Source organism: Diabrotica undecimpunctata, chromosome 8 (genome assembly GCF_040954645.1).
Source record: "Diabrotica undecimpunctata isolate CICGRU chromosome 8, icDiaUnde3, whole genome shotgun sequence".
Classification (NCBI taxonomy): Eukaryota; Metazoa; Arthropoda; class Insecta; order Coleoptera; family Chrysomelidae; genus Diabrotica; species Diabrotica undecimpunctata.
This window is the reverse complement of record NC_092810.1, coordinates 59,747,526-59,763,682: the sequence shown is the minus strand read 5'-3', so window position 1 is coordinate 59,763,682 and position 16,157 is coordinate 59,747,526. Positions and strand designations below refer to the sequence as shown.

The window sequence follows — 16,157 nt, the reverse complement described above, 5'->3', positions numbered from 1 at the left end:
ATTTAAAAAATTAATAATATACAAGGTGTTCTATTTGAACTAAGAAAGTCGGTATTGGCTACTGTTACATGACACACCCTGTATGAAAAATTTTTATTGCAAAATATGAGCAACTAAAAATACCAATCGACGTTTTCAAACGTTTTCTTGAACACGCCCCCATTTATTAATTATCGAATGTATTCCACTAGGCTGTTCCACCCTGTATAATTAGTGAATGGTAAATACATTAAATATTTTTTGGATTGAGAAATAACAAATGTTTTATTTATGTTTGTATTTATATGATATATAAAATTACCATTTGTAATAAAATATATTAAATGTGGATTATGTTTTAGATACACCTTCAAGATGATTCAAGAATTAGTTGACAAACCGATTCTACATTATTGTAGAGTATCCAGCTAGTAAGCAATAATCTGTGATATTTGTTCGTTTTACTGCACATTAAAAATATATCTAACAGCATCGAAACAGCAATGCAACCAAAAAACAACAAATTTGAAGTATATATTTTACGGACTTAATGTATTTCTAGCATGCACAAAATAATAAGAATTCTTATATGTATATCAATATAAAGATAAAACTTAATTGAATAAGTTTTAGCTAACTAAACTAAGGGACCTATACATTGTTCTTATGATATTTTAGTAATTATTGTGCAAAAGGCTGTCGAGTGTAGTTTTGAAAAATTATTTTAAATGTGATCATAAAGTTGGTTAATTTGTAACTATTGTACGTATCAGTTATACAGCTGTTTAATTATCAATGGTGACGGCGTAAAAAATGTATGAACTACTTTTCAGCTTCTATGAAAACCTCCTGAACAGGTCAATTTATTTGCACAGTTTCTTATTTATTAATAGAATTATTTATTTGTTTTGTTGTTGACATCTGTCAAAAATATGACAACATCGACATTATTATTAAATGAAAACTGTAATACATCATTTGAAGGCTTTTGTGCCATTCGATAAGTTTCTATCTAGTCCCTAATTATTGACGAGAACATTAAAAAAGTATTAACTAGGGGTTATACTTACAAAGTGATATAGGTACATACATATATGTATAAAATGACAGAAGCGACTTATTTTGAATTTGGCGGACTTTAACATGAAACTGACAGTTACACCACTTGGCCATAACGGTACTCTATAATCAGGCAAATTAAATTTTTTTTTATTGTTAGGTACATTGCATGTTTACAATCTACTCTATACACAGAGTAATAAGTAAATAGTAAATTAACGTGAGTTAGGTACCGTCCAGTGACGGTTTTCTAAGTATTATTGCGGTAGGTCTTCTGGCCATACCCTCTGCAATCATCATTCGGCAAGTGGTTGGGTGAATCTTGCAAGTGGTGCGATCTTTAGATTTTATTGAGCAATTCTTTATTATGTTCTTAAGTAATGGGATGTCCAGATCATTGCGAAGTGTTAGGTTAGAAACATACCATGGAGCTTTACTTATCATACGGAGTATTTTGGATTGGAATGTTTGAAGTATCTTCGTATTTGAAGGTTTAATACAGCCCCTAAGTCTATTCCATATGCCCAAACTGGTATAAGTATAGCTTTGTACGGAAGCAGTTTATTTTCAAGAAATAACTGAGACCTTTCGTTAAATAGCCAGTTCATATTTTTTAGTTTAAGATCTAGTTGTTTCCGTTTAGTTTTAATGTGCGTTGTCCATGTAAGTTTTTCATCCAGGTGCAATCCCAAGTATTTGACAACTTGTTTTATAGTAATGGGAGTATTATTAATATAAACTTGTGGACATGTAGATTTTCTTGTTGTAAAAGTAATTTGTACTGATTTGTCAGCATTAACACTGATCTTCCATCGCTTAAGCCACTTTTGTAATTGATCTAAATGATTTTGTACTTTTTGTGAGGCTACATTAGGGTCTTTATCCACTGCCAAGATTCCCGTGTCATCGGCAAATGTAGCTAAGAAGGTATCATTGCTTGTTGGAAAGTCTGCTGTAAATATCAGATACAGAAATGGGCCCAAAACGCTACCCTGAGGTACGCCAGATTGTATAATGTGGTAATTTGAGTAGCTGTCTTCAATTTTGACTTGGAAGTAACGGTCATTAAGATATGATTTTAGTATAAAGTATATGTAGTTGGTCTGTTAGGTGTAATTTCAGTTTGTAGAGGAGACTTTCATGCCATACTCTATCAAATGCATGTGGTATATCTAGAAACACTCCAGCACAAAACTTTTTTTCTTCGAGAGTTGTTTTAATTATATTTATTATTCTGTGGCATTGTTGGATGGTTGAGTGTTCACGTCTAAATCCGAATTGGTGGTATAATTTCGTTTATGGGAACAACTTGCTCGATTTTATGTAATAGTAGCCTTTCTTATACTTTCGACATTATTGGGAGTAGGCTTATAGGGCGATATGAATTTGCTTGCGATGCGGGCTTAAATTTTAAATAATTTTTTTTTATATTGACAAAGTTTTGTCCAAATGGTAAGTTTTTTGCTATTGTATCTATTTATGTAGCATTTGTTTCATTCCTAAAACACTTATCTTCATATTAAATATTTTATTTTTAGAAAAAGAGCTTTTTGCTTATTTTAAAGTTACCATGGCGACATCAACAATTTTAAATATTGATATAACCTGACAGGTGTACATACCTTTTAACGTCAAATAAATAAAATATTACTAACACATGTTTCAAAAACTTTATTCAAATATTTAAAAATCTTAATCTTTTAAATGAATCTAAAAAGTATAGTTAGTATTGTTTGAAATATGTATACTTCCGTTTTTTGAATCAAAGAAAATGCTGTTCAAATTAATACTACCAACATTCTCGGAAGCCAACGAGGGTTGTACTTCCATTAATGACACTCCAAATAATGTTTGAAACATTCTTCTTATTGATAATACTACCTTAAACGTAACCAGTCGCCGCAGCTTCCGATTTTCTTCTTACTTGTCGTTGGATCCATTGCCATGTCACTGTTCTCCATAATTGTAGCGGACGTATGCCGAAAGGCATATCTCGTGTTTTTCTCAGGATCGTCCAATTTTCGATAACGTGCAATTTGCAAGGGACATTATTCAAATGTATTAATACCAACCACTTGATTAGTGCACTTCACTTTATCATACCGTAAGAAAACTCGATCTGTAATAATAAATGCACATAAATAAATGTATATTCTTTCTTGATCTCATGTAAGCGTAAATCGCGCAATGCTCATCTTGCAAGAGCCAAAGATACCGCAAATGGCTACCACTTTCAAAAATAAATACGTAATGTCCAGAGCATCTGTGAAAAACTTCCGCAAATTTCTTATTCCAGTAAAGATTTCTAATCTGAAGGTAAACAAGCACAATTTATTCATCTGTATCTGTTACCTTTTACTCTTTCATCCATTTAATGAACTTGTATTCTTTTTTATAAGCGTCTTCCGATTTTTGCGGTATTAACCGCAATTTTGCTTTACTATTTAAGTAATCAGTGTTAGAACTTATTTTTAAGCAATATACAACCTTAGAACCTTTAGCCACGTAATTACATACAAATATTAGTCAAATTGCACAATAATTTTTGTTTTTCCCATTTCCATAACAACGAAAAGTACAATGATCACAATTCCAACGAAAAGTACATTGATACATCACAAATTCAACTATTTTACATTATTAGCTTTTATTCCAATTTTTGCAGTAATAATACATGATTTAAAAGTATGCCAATAAAAAAATAGCATAAAGTGTTCATGGATAACTGGTCTTTAAAACAGTTGCTATATTTCGAGCACGTCTCGCCGTCGTGCTCAAAAAATCACGCTTCGGATTGACACGAGCATCGGTACTAGAATTATCTTTTCAGATGGCTGAAAAAACGGTTTCGCTCATAAATTTAATATCCAAAAGCAAAAGGTAGGACAAGGCTGGTTGAATGGATTTCCAAGACATAATAAAGATATATCTATAACCTATGGATGTTCTCTTTCTCTATGGATCAGTTAAAACACACCATTAAGAGATGTCACAAACAAAATTTTTACTATCATAACTAAATTTTAAAATGTATTTTGTTCATTATTTTATATGTTATATTTTATATGTGTATTATTAATGTTGAGTGTCATAGCTTTATATAAATAATCTCAACGACTATGTCTTGAAGAAGGAATAAAACAATTCCGAAAGCTAGACCAAAAGTCAAAAGAGTGTTTCTGTAACATCCCGGCCAAACCTTCTGACTGCAGCCCTAAACTGTGTTGTTTGTTTATATCGACAGTCAATAATATCATTTCTTATATATATATCTTCTTCTTCTTAAAGTGCCTATCCGTTCCGGACGTTGGCGATCATCATGGCTATCTTCACTTTGCTTATTGCAGCGCGGAACAGTTCAGTGGTAGTCGTGTTATACCACTTTCGCAAATTTTGAAGCCAGGAAATGCGTCTTCTTCCCGGTCCTCTCTTACCATTTACTTTCCCTTGGAGAATCAGCTGGAGAAGGCCGTAACGTTCTTGATTTCTCATTACATGACCTAGATATTCCAACTTTTTAGTTTTGACGGTCATGAGAATTTCACATTCTTTCCCCATTCTACGCAGGACCTCCACATTAGTAACTCTGTCAACCCAGGATATACGTAAGATGCGCCTATAACACCACATTTCGAAAGCTTCGAGCCGATTCATAGATGCAACAGTCAGTGTCCATGCTTCCATTCCGTAGAGCAGAACTGTGAATATGTAGCAGTTCAATAGACGGCATTTTGTTTTTAATGATATGTCTCGACTGTTGAAAATAGTTCTCATTCTAACGAATGCTGCTTTTGCTTTTATTATTCGCTGTTTAATTTCTGTTGAGTGGTCCCATTGGCTATTTAAATTGGTGCCTAGATATGTATATTGCTCGACTCTTTCGATATTCTGTTGGTTGATTGTAAGTTGAGCGTTTAGTATTGGTTTTTTACTAATTGTCATAAATTTGGTTTTCTTTATGTTAAGAGCTAGTCCGTATCTGTTGCTGACTTCTGTTATGCGATTTGTTAATATCTGTAAGTCATTCAGATTATCGGCAAAAACTATAGTGTCATCTGCATATCTAATGTTATTCAACCATTCACCGTTTATTAGTATTCCTTTCGCACAACCGTCTAAAGCTTCCTTAAATACCCATTCAGAATAAATATTGAACAACAATGGAGACAAAATACAGCCCTGTCGTACTCCACGTTCTATTGCAATTTTATCAGTTAACTGGTCTTCTATTTTGATTTTGGCCGTTTGATTGTAGTAAATGTTTCTGATAATTCTAAGATCTTTGTTGTCAATTCCAATTTCTTGCATTAGAGTCATTAATTTGTCATGTTTTACTCTGTCAAATGCCTTCTGGTAATCTATAAAGCATACGTATATATCACAATTCACATCCCTGCATCTCTGAAATAGCACCTGTACAGCAAAAAGGGCCTCCCGTGTTCCCAGAGCATCACGAAATCCGAATTGTGTTCTTGTTAGTTGTTCCTCACATTTTGTATATATTCTTTTGTGGATGACCTTTAGAAATGTTTTAAGTAAATGGCTCATAAGGCTTATAATTCTATAGTCTTCGCACTTTCTCGCATTGGGTTTTTTTGGAAGATTTATAAAAGTTGACACTAACCACTCTTGGGGAACCACGCCCGTATCATATATACTGTTAAATATATTTGTCAACCATTTTATGCCATCATAGTTCATAAGTTTTAAGAATTCTGAGTGAAAATTATCAGGGCCTACTGCTTTACCATCTTTGGTGCTTTTGATGGCATATTTTACTTCTTCGACTGTAAATGGTGGTCCAGATTCGCAATTGGTGTTTGTTGTAATACCAGTGTTACTTCGTATATCTTCAAAAGTTTTTTCCACGTATTTGATCCAAATATCTCTTTTATGCTCTATTTCCAGTACTATGTTTCCCTGATTATCTGTCAGGAATCCAGTGTTCTTGTGTTTATATAAGCCTGCCGCTTCTTTAATCTTTTTATGGAGGTTAAATGAATCATGTTTTTGTTGTAATGACTCTATCTCTGTACACTTCGAGCTAAACCAATTTTCTTTTGCTATTTTAATAGCCCTTTTTATTTCGTTATTTATGTTGTTGTAGTAATTCTTATTATCTTTAGCGTTTCTTCTGTCTTCCATCATACATAGAATCTCCTCCGTCATCCATTCCTTTTTATTTGTTCTTTCAGGTTTTAAGTATTTTTCTGTTATTTCTTGACTTACTTTGTGCAAATTTTCTAGTTCTACATCTGTGTTATCTGTTTCTGTACGGGCCCATGGTTTTTCTGTACGAGCCCACGTTTTTTCTTTTAGGCGTTTTTGTACCTTTTCCTTTACTGTTTTATTTTTCAGTTGGTTAATATCGTACTTCATAATTTTTGGTCTTTGAACTTTCTTTAAACTAAGTTTCATTTTGGCGATAAGTGGATTGTGGTCCGAATTTATGTCGGATCCCGGGTACGCTTTAACAGATGTTATAGAGTTTCTAAATCGTTTGTTAATAAGAATATAGTCTATTTGATTTCGTACTGTGTGATCTGGAGTATCCTGGGGAGATTTCCACGTATATAGTCGTCTTGGAGGAAGATCATAAAAGGTGTTTGTCACTACGAGCTGTTCTTCAGTTGCAAATTCAATCAAACGGTCTCCGCGTTCATTACGTTCCCCTAGACCAAAGGATCCCACTAAATTTCCACTTTGTCCTTTGCCAACTTTGGCATTAAAGTCTCCCATTATTAGTATTATTTCGTTTTTCCGAATCCTTTTGACAATATTAGTAAGGTCATTGTAAAATTCTTCTATGATTTCTTCTGGGGCGTCCGCTGTAGGAGCGTATACTTGAATAATGTTTGTTTTTATGGGAGTTGTGTTTAGCTGAACTAAGAGCATCCTTTCTGATACAGGTACAAAGTGACTGATACAATTGGCGATTTTATTATTCATAATTAGGCCCACTCCATTTATATGTTCGTTCTTAAGATTTCCTGAGTAAAATATTTTGTGATCTTTGATAACTCGGTATCCCGTATCTGTCCAGCGCATTTCGCTTATTCCCATAATATTAATCGAGAGTCTTTCCATTTCTTGAATGGCATTATAGATTTTTCCCGCCTCGTACATTGTTCTAACGTTCCATGTACCTATCTTTATGGCTGTTCGCAATACTCTTAGAGATCCATCATCTAGAATGTAGTTTGGTTCGTGAGGATTTCTCTTGATAACGACCTGGAAGGCCTCACGGTTTGAGCTAGATTTACCTTCCCTGCCGGATCTTGAATTCCGATTTTCATGATCAGTAGTCGGAATCTTAAAGTTTTTTATCACCATGATAATTGTACTAGAGATACTTACAAGAAGTCTTTAATGCAGTGGTTTCTCCTTGCCTTCTGCATCCTTATGCCGTTCACTAAAAGTCTTAGTTCCTCCGCCTTCGAAGCCGATTTCTCAAACTCCAGGACAAAAGAGTGCCCTAAGATCGCAGTATCACAGCCGCTTAACTCATGATGTGAGTGTCGCCTGTGAGTATCTGGAATTAAGCCTACAGGATTTTTACTTCCCACAGCCTTAATCCAGTAATGACATTACTGCTGCCTAATGTCATATCCTCAGTTGATCCGCGGGTACTTATTTGGCAATGCCTTATTCGTACCTGTCCTGCATATCTGCAGGAACTTTCCCTATCAGCCATATGGGACGTGCCGTGTCGAGGTTGAGGATATCCCTCATGAGGATATATATATATATATATATATATATATATATATATATATATATATATATATATATATATATATATATATATATATATATATATATATATAGATATATATATATATATATATATATATATATATATATATTAAAGGAAAAGATAACCAAACCGTTGAGCTTCTCCGTCGTATAAGACTGACTTGGGCAGCCTTCGGCAAGCTGAACCATATTTTCAAATCGTCTGATATACCAATATGCCTTAAAAGAAAAACGTTTAATCAGTGTGTTTTGCCAGTGTTAACTTACGGTGCCGAAACGTTGACCATGACAAGGAGAACAGTTCAAAAGATCCGTGTGTGTCAAAGGGCGATGGAGCGTGCTATGTTGGGCGTTTCACTACGAGACAAGATCCCAAATCGCCAGCTACGACAAAGAACAGGAGTGGCTGATGCAGTAGAGAGAGTAGCAACACTTAAATGGAACTGGGCAGGTCACGTGGCTCGAATGACAGATAATAGATGGACAAAGCGGATACTGGAATGGAGACCAAGAGACGATGCCTACCGAAGCAGAGGTCGTCCACCAACACGTTGGACTGACGATCTAAAACGTTGTCATAGGAATTGGATGCAAGAGGCACAAGATCGAAATAGATGGAAAATTATGAGGGAGATCTATGTCCAGCAGTGGATAAGCGAAGATTGAATGATGATTAAAGGTTTATCACAAGGTTATTACCTCTCCCCACTTTGTATAAGTTGTATATTCATATTTATGTCAAGAAATGAAAGGAAAGAAGGAAGATCAAGGAGAATATTCATAAAGTAATGAGTTCCCGAGATTAAGAATAAGATACTGCTTGGAGAGGAAGATCTGGCGTATGAAGTGCAAGAACCTGTTCAGTCTGTAGGAACCGCTATATATATATATATATATATATATATATTAATATGTATTTATGTGTGTGTATGTGTGTGTGAATGGTCTGATGGTTCATATAATCTTTATGATTTGGATGTCTTGACTTGTTTAAAAACAACATTTATCTTGACTCGGTCTGATAGCGTTATCCAAAGTAATGACCAAATTCAAAAGCATATCTAGTCTGGAATAGTATATTCCCAACAAAACTATCAAGGGGGGCATCACACTGTTGACAGGTTCAGGAACATTGGGTGAAATATTTGTAGACACGCTGTGCGTGTTTCTTTATATCTAGAAGCGATAGCAATGTTGCTTTAGACATTTATATATTTTTCACATCGAAAGCTATAAATGTATTTGATGAGTTTTCTTATTATTTTGAGCAGAACATTTGGCTTTTTGTGTAGTTTTGCTCCTTTAGCAAAATTTAAAATATAATAAAAATATATTTAAAATAAATTGATGTAAATATTTAATAGAGGAAATGTGAATTAAAAGTAATTAAATAAAATTTAATTTAATTTTTCATTTATGATAAGTACGATAATCATCACATATGTATTTTTATTTAATAAATAATATTAATGTTTTTGTTAATTATTGGGTACATTTATTTGTCAAATTGTAAGTTACCTATCCACTACATCCTATTTACTAAAATTCGAACATAATATTAAAAAACATCTTATTAAATATCCACTACTACAAGGTAGGTACTACAAGCAAGGAACAAATTGACAGAAATTGCTCGTGGAGTGATCATCTAGAAGAAATGAAAAAAAAATAAACAAAAATACAATAAAACACAAAATAGTAAAGAAAGAGATAAACAAGCACTGGTTACTTTTAAAACAGAAGTAATAAAAGCAAAAATACATATTGGGAAGACAAATGCTGGACAAATATACAGGAGGGCGAAAATCTAGAGAATCCTGGAGTTTTTTTTTTATTTATTTAGTCAGTTACACTCTTTAGCAATCAAAACACAAATAACGTTCTATAAGCTACTTTGTTGGCTGCAGAGTAAAGGGTTCCTCCTATTGACTTGTTGAGGTCTTTTTCAGTGACAAGACCATTTTAACCGTTTCTCAGGTCAGCTGGAAAGTTCCTTTTGAATCTCCTATTGCCATTATGTTATATTAGAGGTTGAAGTAAGGGGTTCATGGTGTCTGATTCCAGTCCTTCATGGTGCTTCATGCTATTTAGTGATCACATCCTGTATGAACGGAATTCTTAGATCTTCATGAAGCATTAGGTTTGACACATACCGGGGTGCAAGGTTCACAGTATTTTCGATTGACTTTGAATTATGGTTGTATTTGACTTGTTCGCACATCTCCAGGGTTGGATTTCATACGTTCTGATAGGTTTTATGATAACTTTATAAACAAGGATTTGATTTTCTGTGGTCAGTTTCGATTTCCTACCGACTATCCAGTTTAGATATTTCATTCTTAGGTCAATTTGTTTCCGCTTCTTAAGAATATGTTCTTTTCCATTGAGTTTTGAGTCAAGATGTGTTTCTAAGTATTTGCTGCTACAGGATTAAGGAAGTTTGATATTGTTAAGTGAAACTGGGGACACTGGTCTATTCTCTAGGTAAAGTCACTTAAGACTGATTTTGTTTCATTTATTTTAATTCTCCACTTGATTGACCACGTCTCGATTTCATTTAGTCTACCTGTAGAATGTTAGACGCTATAGTTGGACTTTCGTCGATTAAAAGGATGGCAGCATATTCTGCTAACATACCAGTATTGGTTTAATTATTGGAGGGTAAATCTGCTATGTATAGGACATATAATATTGGTCTAAGAACGCTGCGCTGTGTGATACCAGATTTTATACAAAAATTATCGGAATTACTTTCATTCACTCTTATTCGGAATTCTCTCCTACTTAGATAGGATTTTAACAGTTTCAGGAAGATATGGGAAGATATTTTTTGATTTTGAAAATCGGGCCTGTGGACCAAACCTTGTCAAATGCTTGGCTAACGTCTAGAAAAGCAGTTGTGCAATACTGTTTGCTTTCCATTGCAGAATTTATGGAGTGTACTATTCTGTAAACCTGTTGTATCGTTGAGTGTTCTTTTATAAAGCCAAATTGGTGGTTGGGTATCCATTGCCCCGTATAGCGGTCTGAGTTAATTTTTTGTAACAGTAATCTTTCAAGTATTTTGGATGCGATTGGTAGTAGACTTATTATAGTCTTATATGATGTAGTAGACTTATATGATAAAACCTCATTTGGATTTTTTTCTGCTTTTGGAATTAATATTATTTCCGCGGTTTTAAAGAGCTTTGGCCAGTAATTTGACCGGAGAATGGCATTTAAGATGAGAGTAAACAGTATGGTTTCTTTATCTGGTAGTTTTTTTATCATCTTGGCTGTTATTTTGTCCAGTCCAGGAGATTTTATTATGTTTAAATGTTGAATTTCTCGTTGAACTTCGTTTTTGGTGAGTGGTCTGATTACTGGTATATTCGCTGGAATGTTATTTATGTATACCAGAAAAACTCCGTAGAAAATCATCACATAGGCGGTGTAGCGTTCCTGATAAAAAAAAACAAGCTCGCTATAAAGTAACGAAGTTCTGTGCAGTATCAAACAGTCATATATCTTGCCATCGCTTTGAACAGCAGATACAGCTTATAGATAATACATGGATATGCACCGACAGGAAACTCGACAGACGATGAAGCTGAATCATTTTACGAGGATATGACAACAGCAAGGAACCAAGAAAAATCACACTTCGTAATAATTACAGGAGATTTTAATGCAAAAATTGGAACAAAAGAAGAGGGCGACACACAATATATCGGTCGCTTTGGGCTAGACAACAGGAACGAAAGGGGTGAGATGTTGTGCAACTACTTAAACAACGAAAATTTACTTTGTCTCAACACTATCTTTTAAAAATCTAAACAACGTAAATGGACATGGATCAGCCCAGACAAGAAAACTAAGAACGAAATAGTCTACATACTCTCCAATAACAAATACATATGCACCGACGTGACAGTACTAAACAAATTCTATACCCGGAGTGACCATAGATTGGTTAGAGCGAATATTACAATACAGACGAGAGTAGAACGAAACTTATTAAACGAGAACGATACCCAACCACCGATGTCTTGTTTTAAAAACAAACGGAATGCCAAAAAGAGCTAAGCATAAGACTAAAATCAATAGAGACACTGAAACAAATGGATATAAACGGACTAGCCAATAAAATAAAAGTAACTGTAACAACATCGATTAAGAAAATATGTTCAAACGCGAAAACAGCCAAAACATCTAAACTCCAACCCAATACAATTAAACTACTCCAAGAGAGACGAAACAGAACAGATCGAACCTTGTCTCCCTTTTTGAAGAGAGGTATTAGGATGCTTGATCTCCATTCTTGAGGAATTCTGTTTTGTTCCATTATTTTTTGAATTAGTTTTAGTAGTTGTTTCGTCAGATCTGGTCCTCGATACTTTAGGAGTTCGTTCGGTATTCTGTCCTCTCCTGGTGATTTTCTATTTTTTAATTTCCTTAATGCTTCCTTTACCTCTTCCTCCTCAATATTTATTTCTTCGTTTGTCGTCACCTCTGGTGTTGGTGGTTCATTATCGTCACCTTTAGCAAACAGGGATCGGAAGTAGTCTACCCACGTTTCCTTCTGAATGTGTTTCGTTTTTATTAGTTCGTTCATCTCTTTTCTTTGTCCTCTGATCATTCTCCATATTTCTTTTTGTGTTCCGTAGAAATCGTATTCCATCTGTTTTGAGAAACTCTGCCAGTGTTCCTTTTTTATTTGTCTAACCAAAGTGTTCGTTTCATTTCTGATTCGTTTATAGTGGTTGTATGCCTGTTGTGTTTGTTGTGTTCTGTAAAAAGGCTTTCTTCTTTTCTTCACATTTTGTCTTCACTTTCTCTCTAAACCATGGTGTTTTCCTTTTTGATATGTTAGTGTTTGTTACTTTCCTCTCTCCGAGTGATTCTGTTGCTGCGTTAATTATATTATTTTTGAGTTTTTCCCAGCTTTCCTCGATGTTATTGTTTTCTAATATTTTATTCCCAGCGATCTTCTCTGATATTCTTTTCCTGTATAAGTATTCCGTCGATTCCGTATTTAGTCCTTCGACTTTGATTTTTGTTTGTGTTGGCGCCGTTCTCTTGGGTGGGAAGTATTTCAGGATTATTTTTATTTTACATAATACTAGACTATGGTCGCTACCGTCATCTGCTGAGTTGATGTATCTTACGTCGATTATTTTTGATGGATGTATATCTCTGTTGGTTATAATATGTTAAGTTAAGTTAAATATCATAGATCTTTGTCCACGGGTGTTATTGAATGTATATTTGTGTTGGTCTTTGTGGTCAAAAATGTGTTGTTTATTCTTAGTTCGTTATTTGAGTTGATCATCAGTTCTCTATTTTCGTTTTTAACATTCTCGTTATGTTTTTGTTTGATGACGGGTATTACTTGGTTGCCTATTCAAGCGTTAAGATCCCCCAATATTACTACTTGTTGTAATTGGTCGTAGAACGCTTCCCTTGTTGTTTGGGGCTTGTTATTTTCTGGGACGTATACTCCGATGATGTTCAGGTCTTCTTTCTCCATTCTTATCTTTGCTGTTACTATTCTTTCTGATATATATTGACACTCTTTGATGTGATTTTGGTACTTTTGGTTATTAGTAAGGCTACACCTTCTTTGGCCCTGTTTTCTTTTGCTACTTAACTGTAGATAGTATGTATTCACCTAATTTTGATTGGCCTTTTCCTTTCTTTTTTGTTTCCTGTAGAGCACAAATGTCTATTTCTTTCTCTTTCAGCACTTAAGTTATTTCTTGGTCCCTTGAGTTCAATGATCTGATATACCAAGTAGTAATTCTCATCTGGGTTTTGGATGTTTTTCGATTGTCCTTATTTCTTGCCGTAGTCGTCTTCATAGTATCAATCCGGTTCCGAGGCTGTACATTGTTTCTTTGAGCAGTATTTGTTTTTACGATTGGTAGGTTGCTAACCTTGCCAATCACCCTCCACATTTTATCCGGGCTTGGGACCGGCTGTAGTAACCGCAGAGCTACTCAATCCACCCCGCAATCACCCCAGGCAGTGTTAAAAAAAACAAAAACGTGAAGAAAGAAATTAGGAACGATCATAGAAACTATACTAACAATCTAATAAAAGATATAATACAAGATAACTGCAATATGAAAGTACTGAAAGCAAAAAACTCAAGAGGCATAACAAAAACCATATAAATAAAAAATGAGAAAAACGTCACCGTCCGAGACAGAAAGGAAATAAGCCGGGCCATTGAAAAATTCTACACTAAATTATACTCGGTAAATACACAACCACAACAACGACGTACTGAACGAACAATAATTAACACCGGCTCAGAAGAAATACCGGACATAACCGACTATGAAATAAGAATGGCCCTAAATCAACTAAAAACGAATAAATGTCCGTGAGAGGATAAAATTACAGTTCAAATGTTGAAAATTGGTGGCAGAAAAATGGAACAGATATTAAATATTTTATTTAATAAAGTAATGATGAAGGAGAGATTCCTCAAGAATGGTACAACTCCGAAGTCATTCTACTATTCAAGAAAGGAGACAAAGCAAACATCCACCGAGAATTACCGACCAATATCCTTGCTATCACATCTGTTTAAATTACTAACTAAACTCATAACCAACCGCCTAACACATAAGCTCGATTTCTATCAACCTATCTAGCAGGCTGGATTCAGAAAACATTTTAGTACGGTAGACCACTTACGTAAGAACAATTACGTATATGTTACAATTCATATGGCGTTCATCGATTTCTATAAAGTATTCGATTCCATCAAATTATGGGCAGTGCATGAATCTCTAGAAAATGCACGTATAGATTCAAGATACACTAACATAATCAAAAACATATATGAAAATGCCACCATGCAGATAAAGCTGGACGAAAGCACAAAAACTAATCCCATAAGACTACAACGGGGAGTAAGATAAGGTGACACCACCTCTCCCAAACTATTTACCCTTGGTCTAGAAGACATTTTTAAGAAACTAGAATGGAACAACAAGGGTATCAACGTCGACAGATCATACTTAAACCACTTGGCCGATAATATCCAAGAACTAAATGATATGTTATAACAATTAAATGCACTTTCATGAGCGGTAGGCTTAAAAATGAACTACAGCAAAACAAAAATACTGAGTCGAGACCAGACAAATATAACAATACAAAATCATACCATAGAAAATGTTGAACATTATGTATATCTAGGTCATGTCATCAAACTAGGAAAATCAAATCAAGATGCTGAAATTAAAAGAAGAACACAACTGGAATGGGGCGCTTACAGCAAACTAGGATATATCTTGAAAACACCTCCATTCCTGTAAACTTAAAGAAAAAGGTGTATAACACATGCATACTACCAGTTTGTATCTACGGCTTGGAGACAGTAGCCCTTACCAAAAAATCTGCTAAAAAATTAAAAACAACGCAAAAGGCAATGGAACGAATTATGCTTGGAATATCACTGAGAGACAAGATTAGAAACACCGAGATAAGACGTAGAACGAAGATTAGGGATATTGTGAAAGAAATTACAAAAATGAAATGGCGCTGGGCAGGTCACGTAGCCCGATATAATAACAACAGGTGGACACGGAGAATTCTAGAATGGAGACCAAGGACGACAACAAGAAGCATGGGAAGAGCTCAAAAAAGATGAGTAGATGACATAAGAGCAGTGGCAGGCAAACAGTGAATTAGATTGGCGCAAGATAGAGAAAGATGGAAGCAATCGGGAGAGACCTACATTCAGGAGTGGATGGAAAATGGTTGACAAAGAGAGAAGAGAGAGTTATTTATGTCTCTTTCAATTTGAATGTCTAAAACTTCGTTGTTGAGAGTAAATACTTAAGCTAGGTGTTTGGTAAATAGTATTGTTTTTTCCTTATCACTTCTAGACCACTGTACTGTTGGTCCCTGTTGGTTTCTAATTGGAGGTACCGGAGTTTTAGGTTTGTCGGTTTCCACATTGAGTTGTCCTGCCGGTTAAGATTTGTTATGTAGTTTGTAAATGACAGTTCTTGTGCCTTAAGTTTGGATTTTAGCTGATTGCTTATCCTGTTTAATGTAGTCTTGTCTGCTGGGGCATGGGTTAGGTACCATTTGATCCTAGCTCTCCTTTTTTGAACTATTAACTTTTTTATTTCAGCTGCGATATATTGGGCTTTGCTACCTGTATTGTTCGCAGGTGTGGCATTTACCACATTTAACGCACACAAATGGTTTGTTGCAGTATGATCTTGAGTGACCATATTGCTGGCATCTCATGCATTGGGTGATACCTTTTAATATTTTTGGAGATTCCACTTATATAGCTCTATTTTGAATATTTGTCAATTTGTAAATGTATCTACTGGTTCTATATTGACGAAGAATGT

General features: G+C 34.7%; 1 protein-coding gene across 3 annotated transcripts in view; it reads left to right on the top strand.

The window, feature by feature from the left end:
* Mgat4a (alpha-1,3-mannosyl-glycoprotein 4-beta-N-acetylglucosaminyltransferase a) overlaps positions 1–4,544 on the top strand; it is a 225,010-nt gene extending 220,466 nt beyond the window's left edge. For 2 of the 3 annotated variants that reach the window (XM_072540367.1, XM_072540366.1), the window contains exon 12: positions 342–4,541. In XM_072540367.1, the coding sequence (XP_072396468.1) occupies positions 342–374 (33 nt within the window). In that variant the 3' untranslated portion in view covers positions 375–4,541. Of the gene's footprint in view, positions 1–341 lie in introns of all 3 variants that reach the window. The other variant, XM_072540365.1, reaches the window with a different exon arrangement.
* Positions 4,545–16,157: the final 11,613 nt, after the last annotated feature.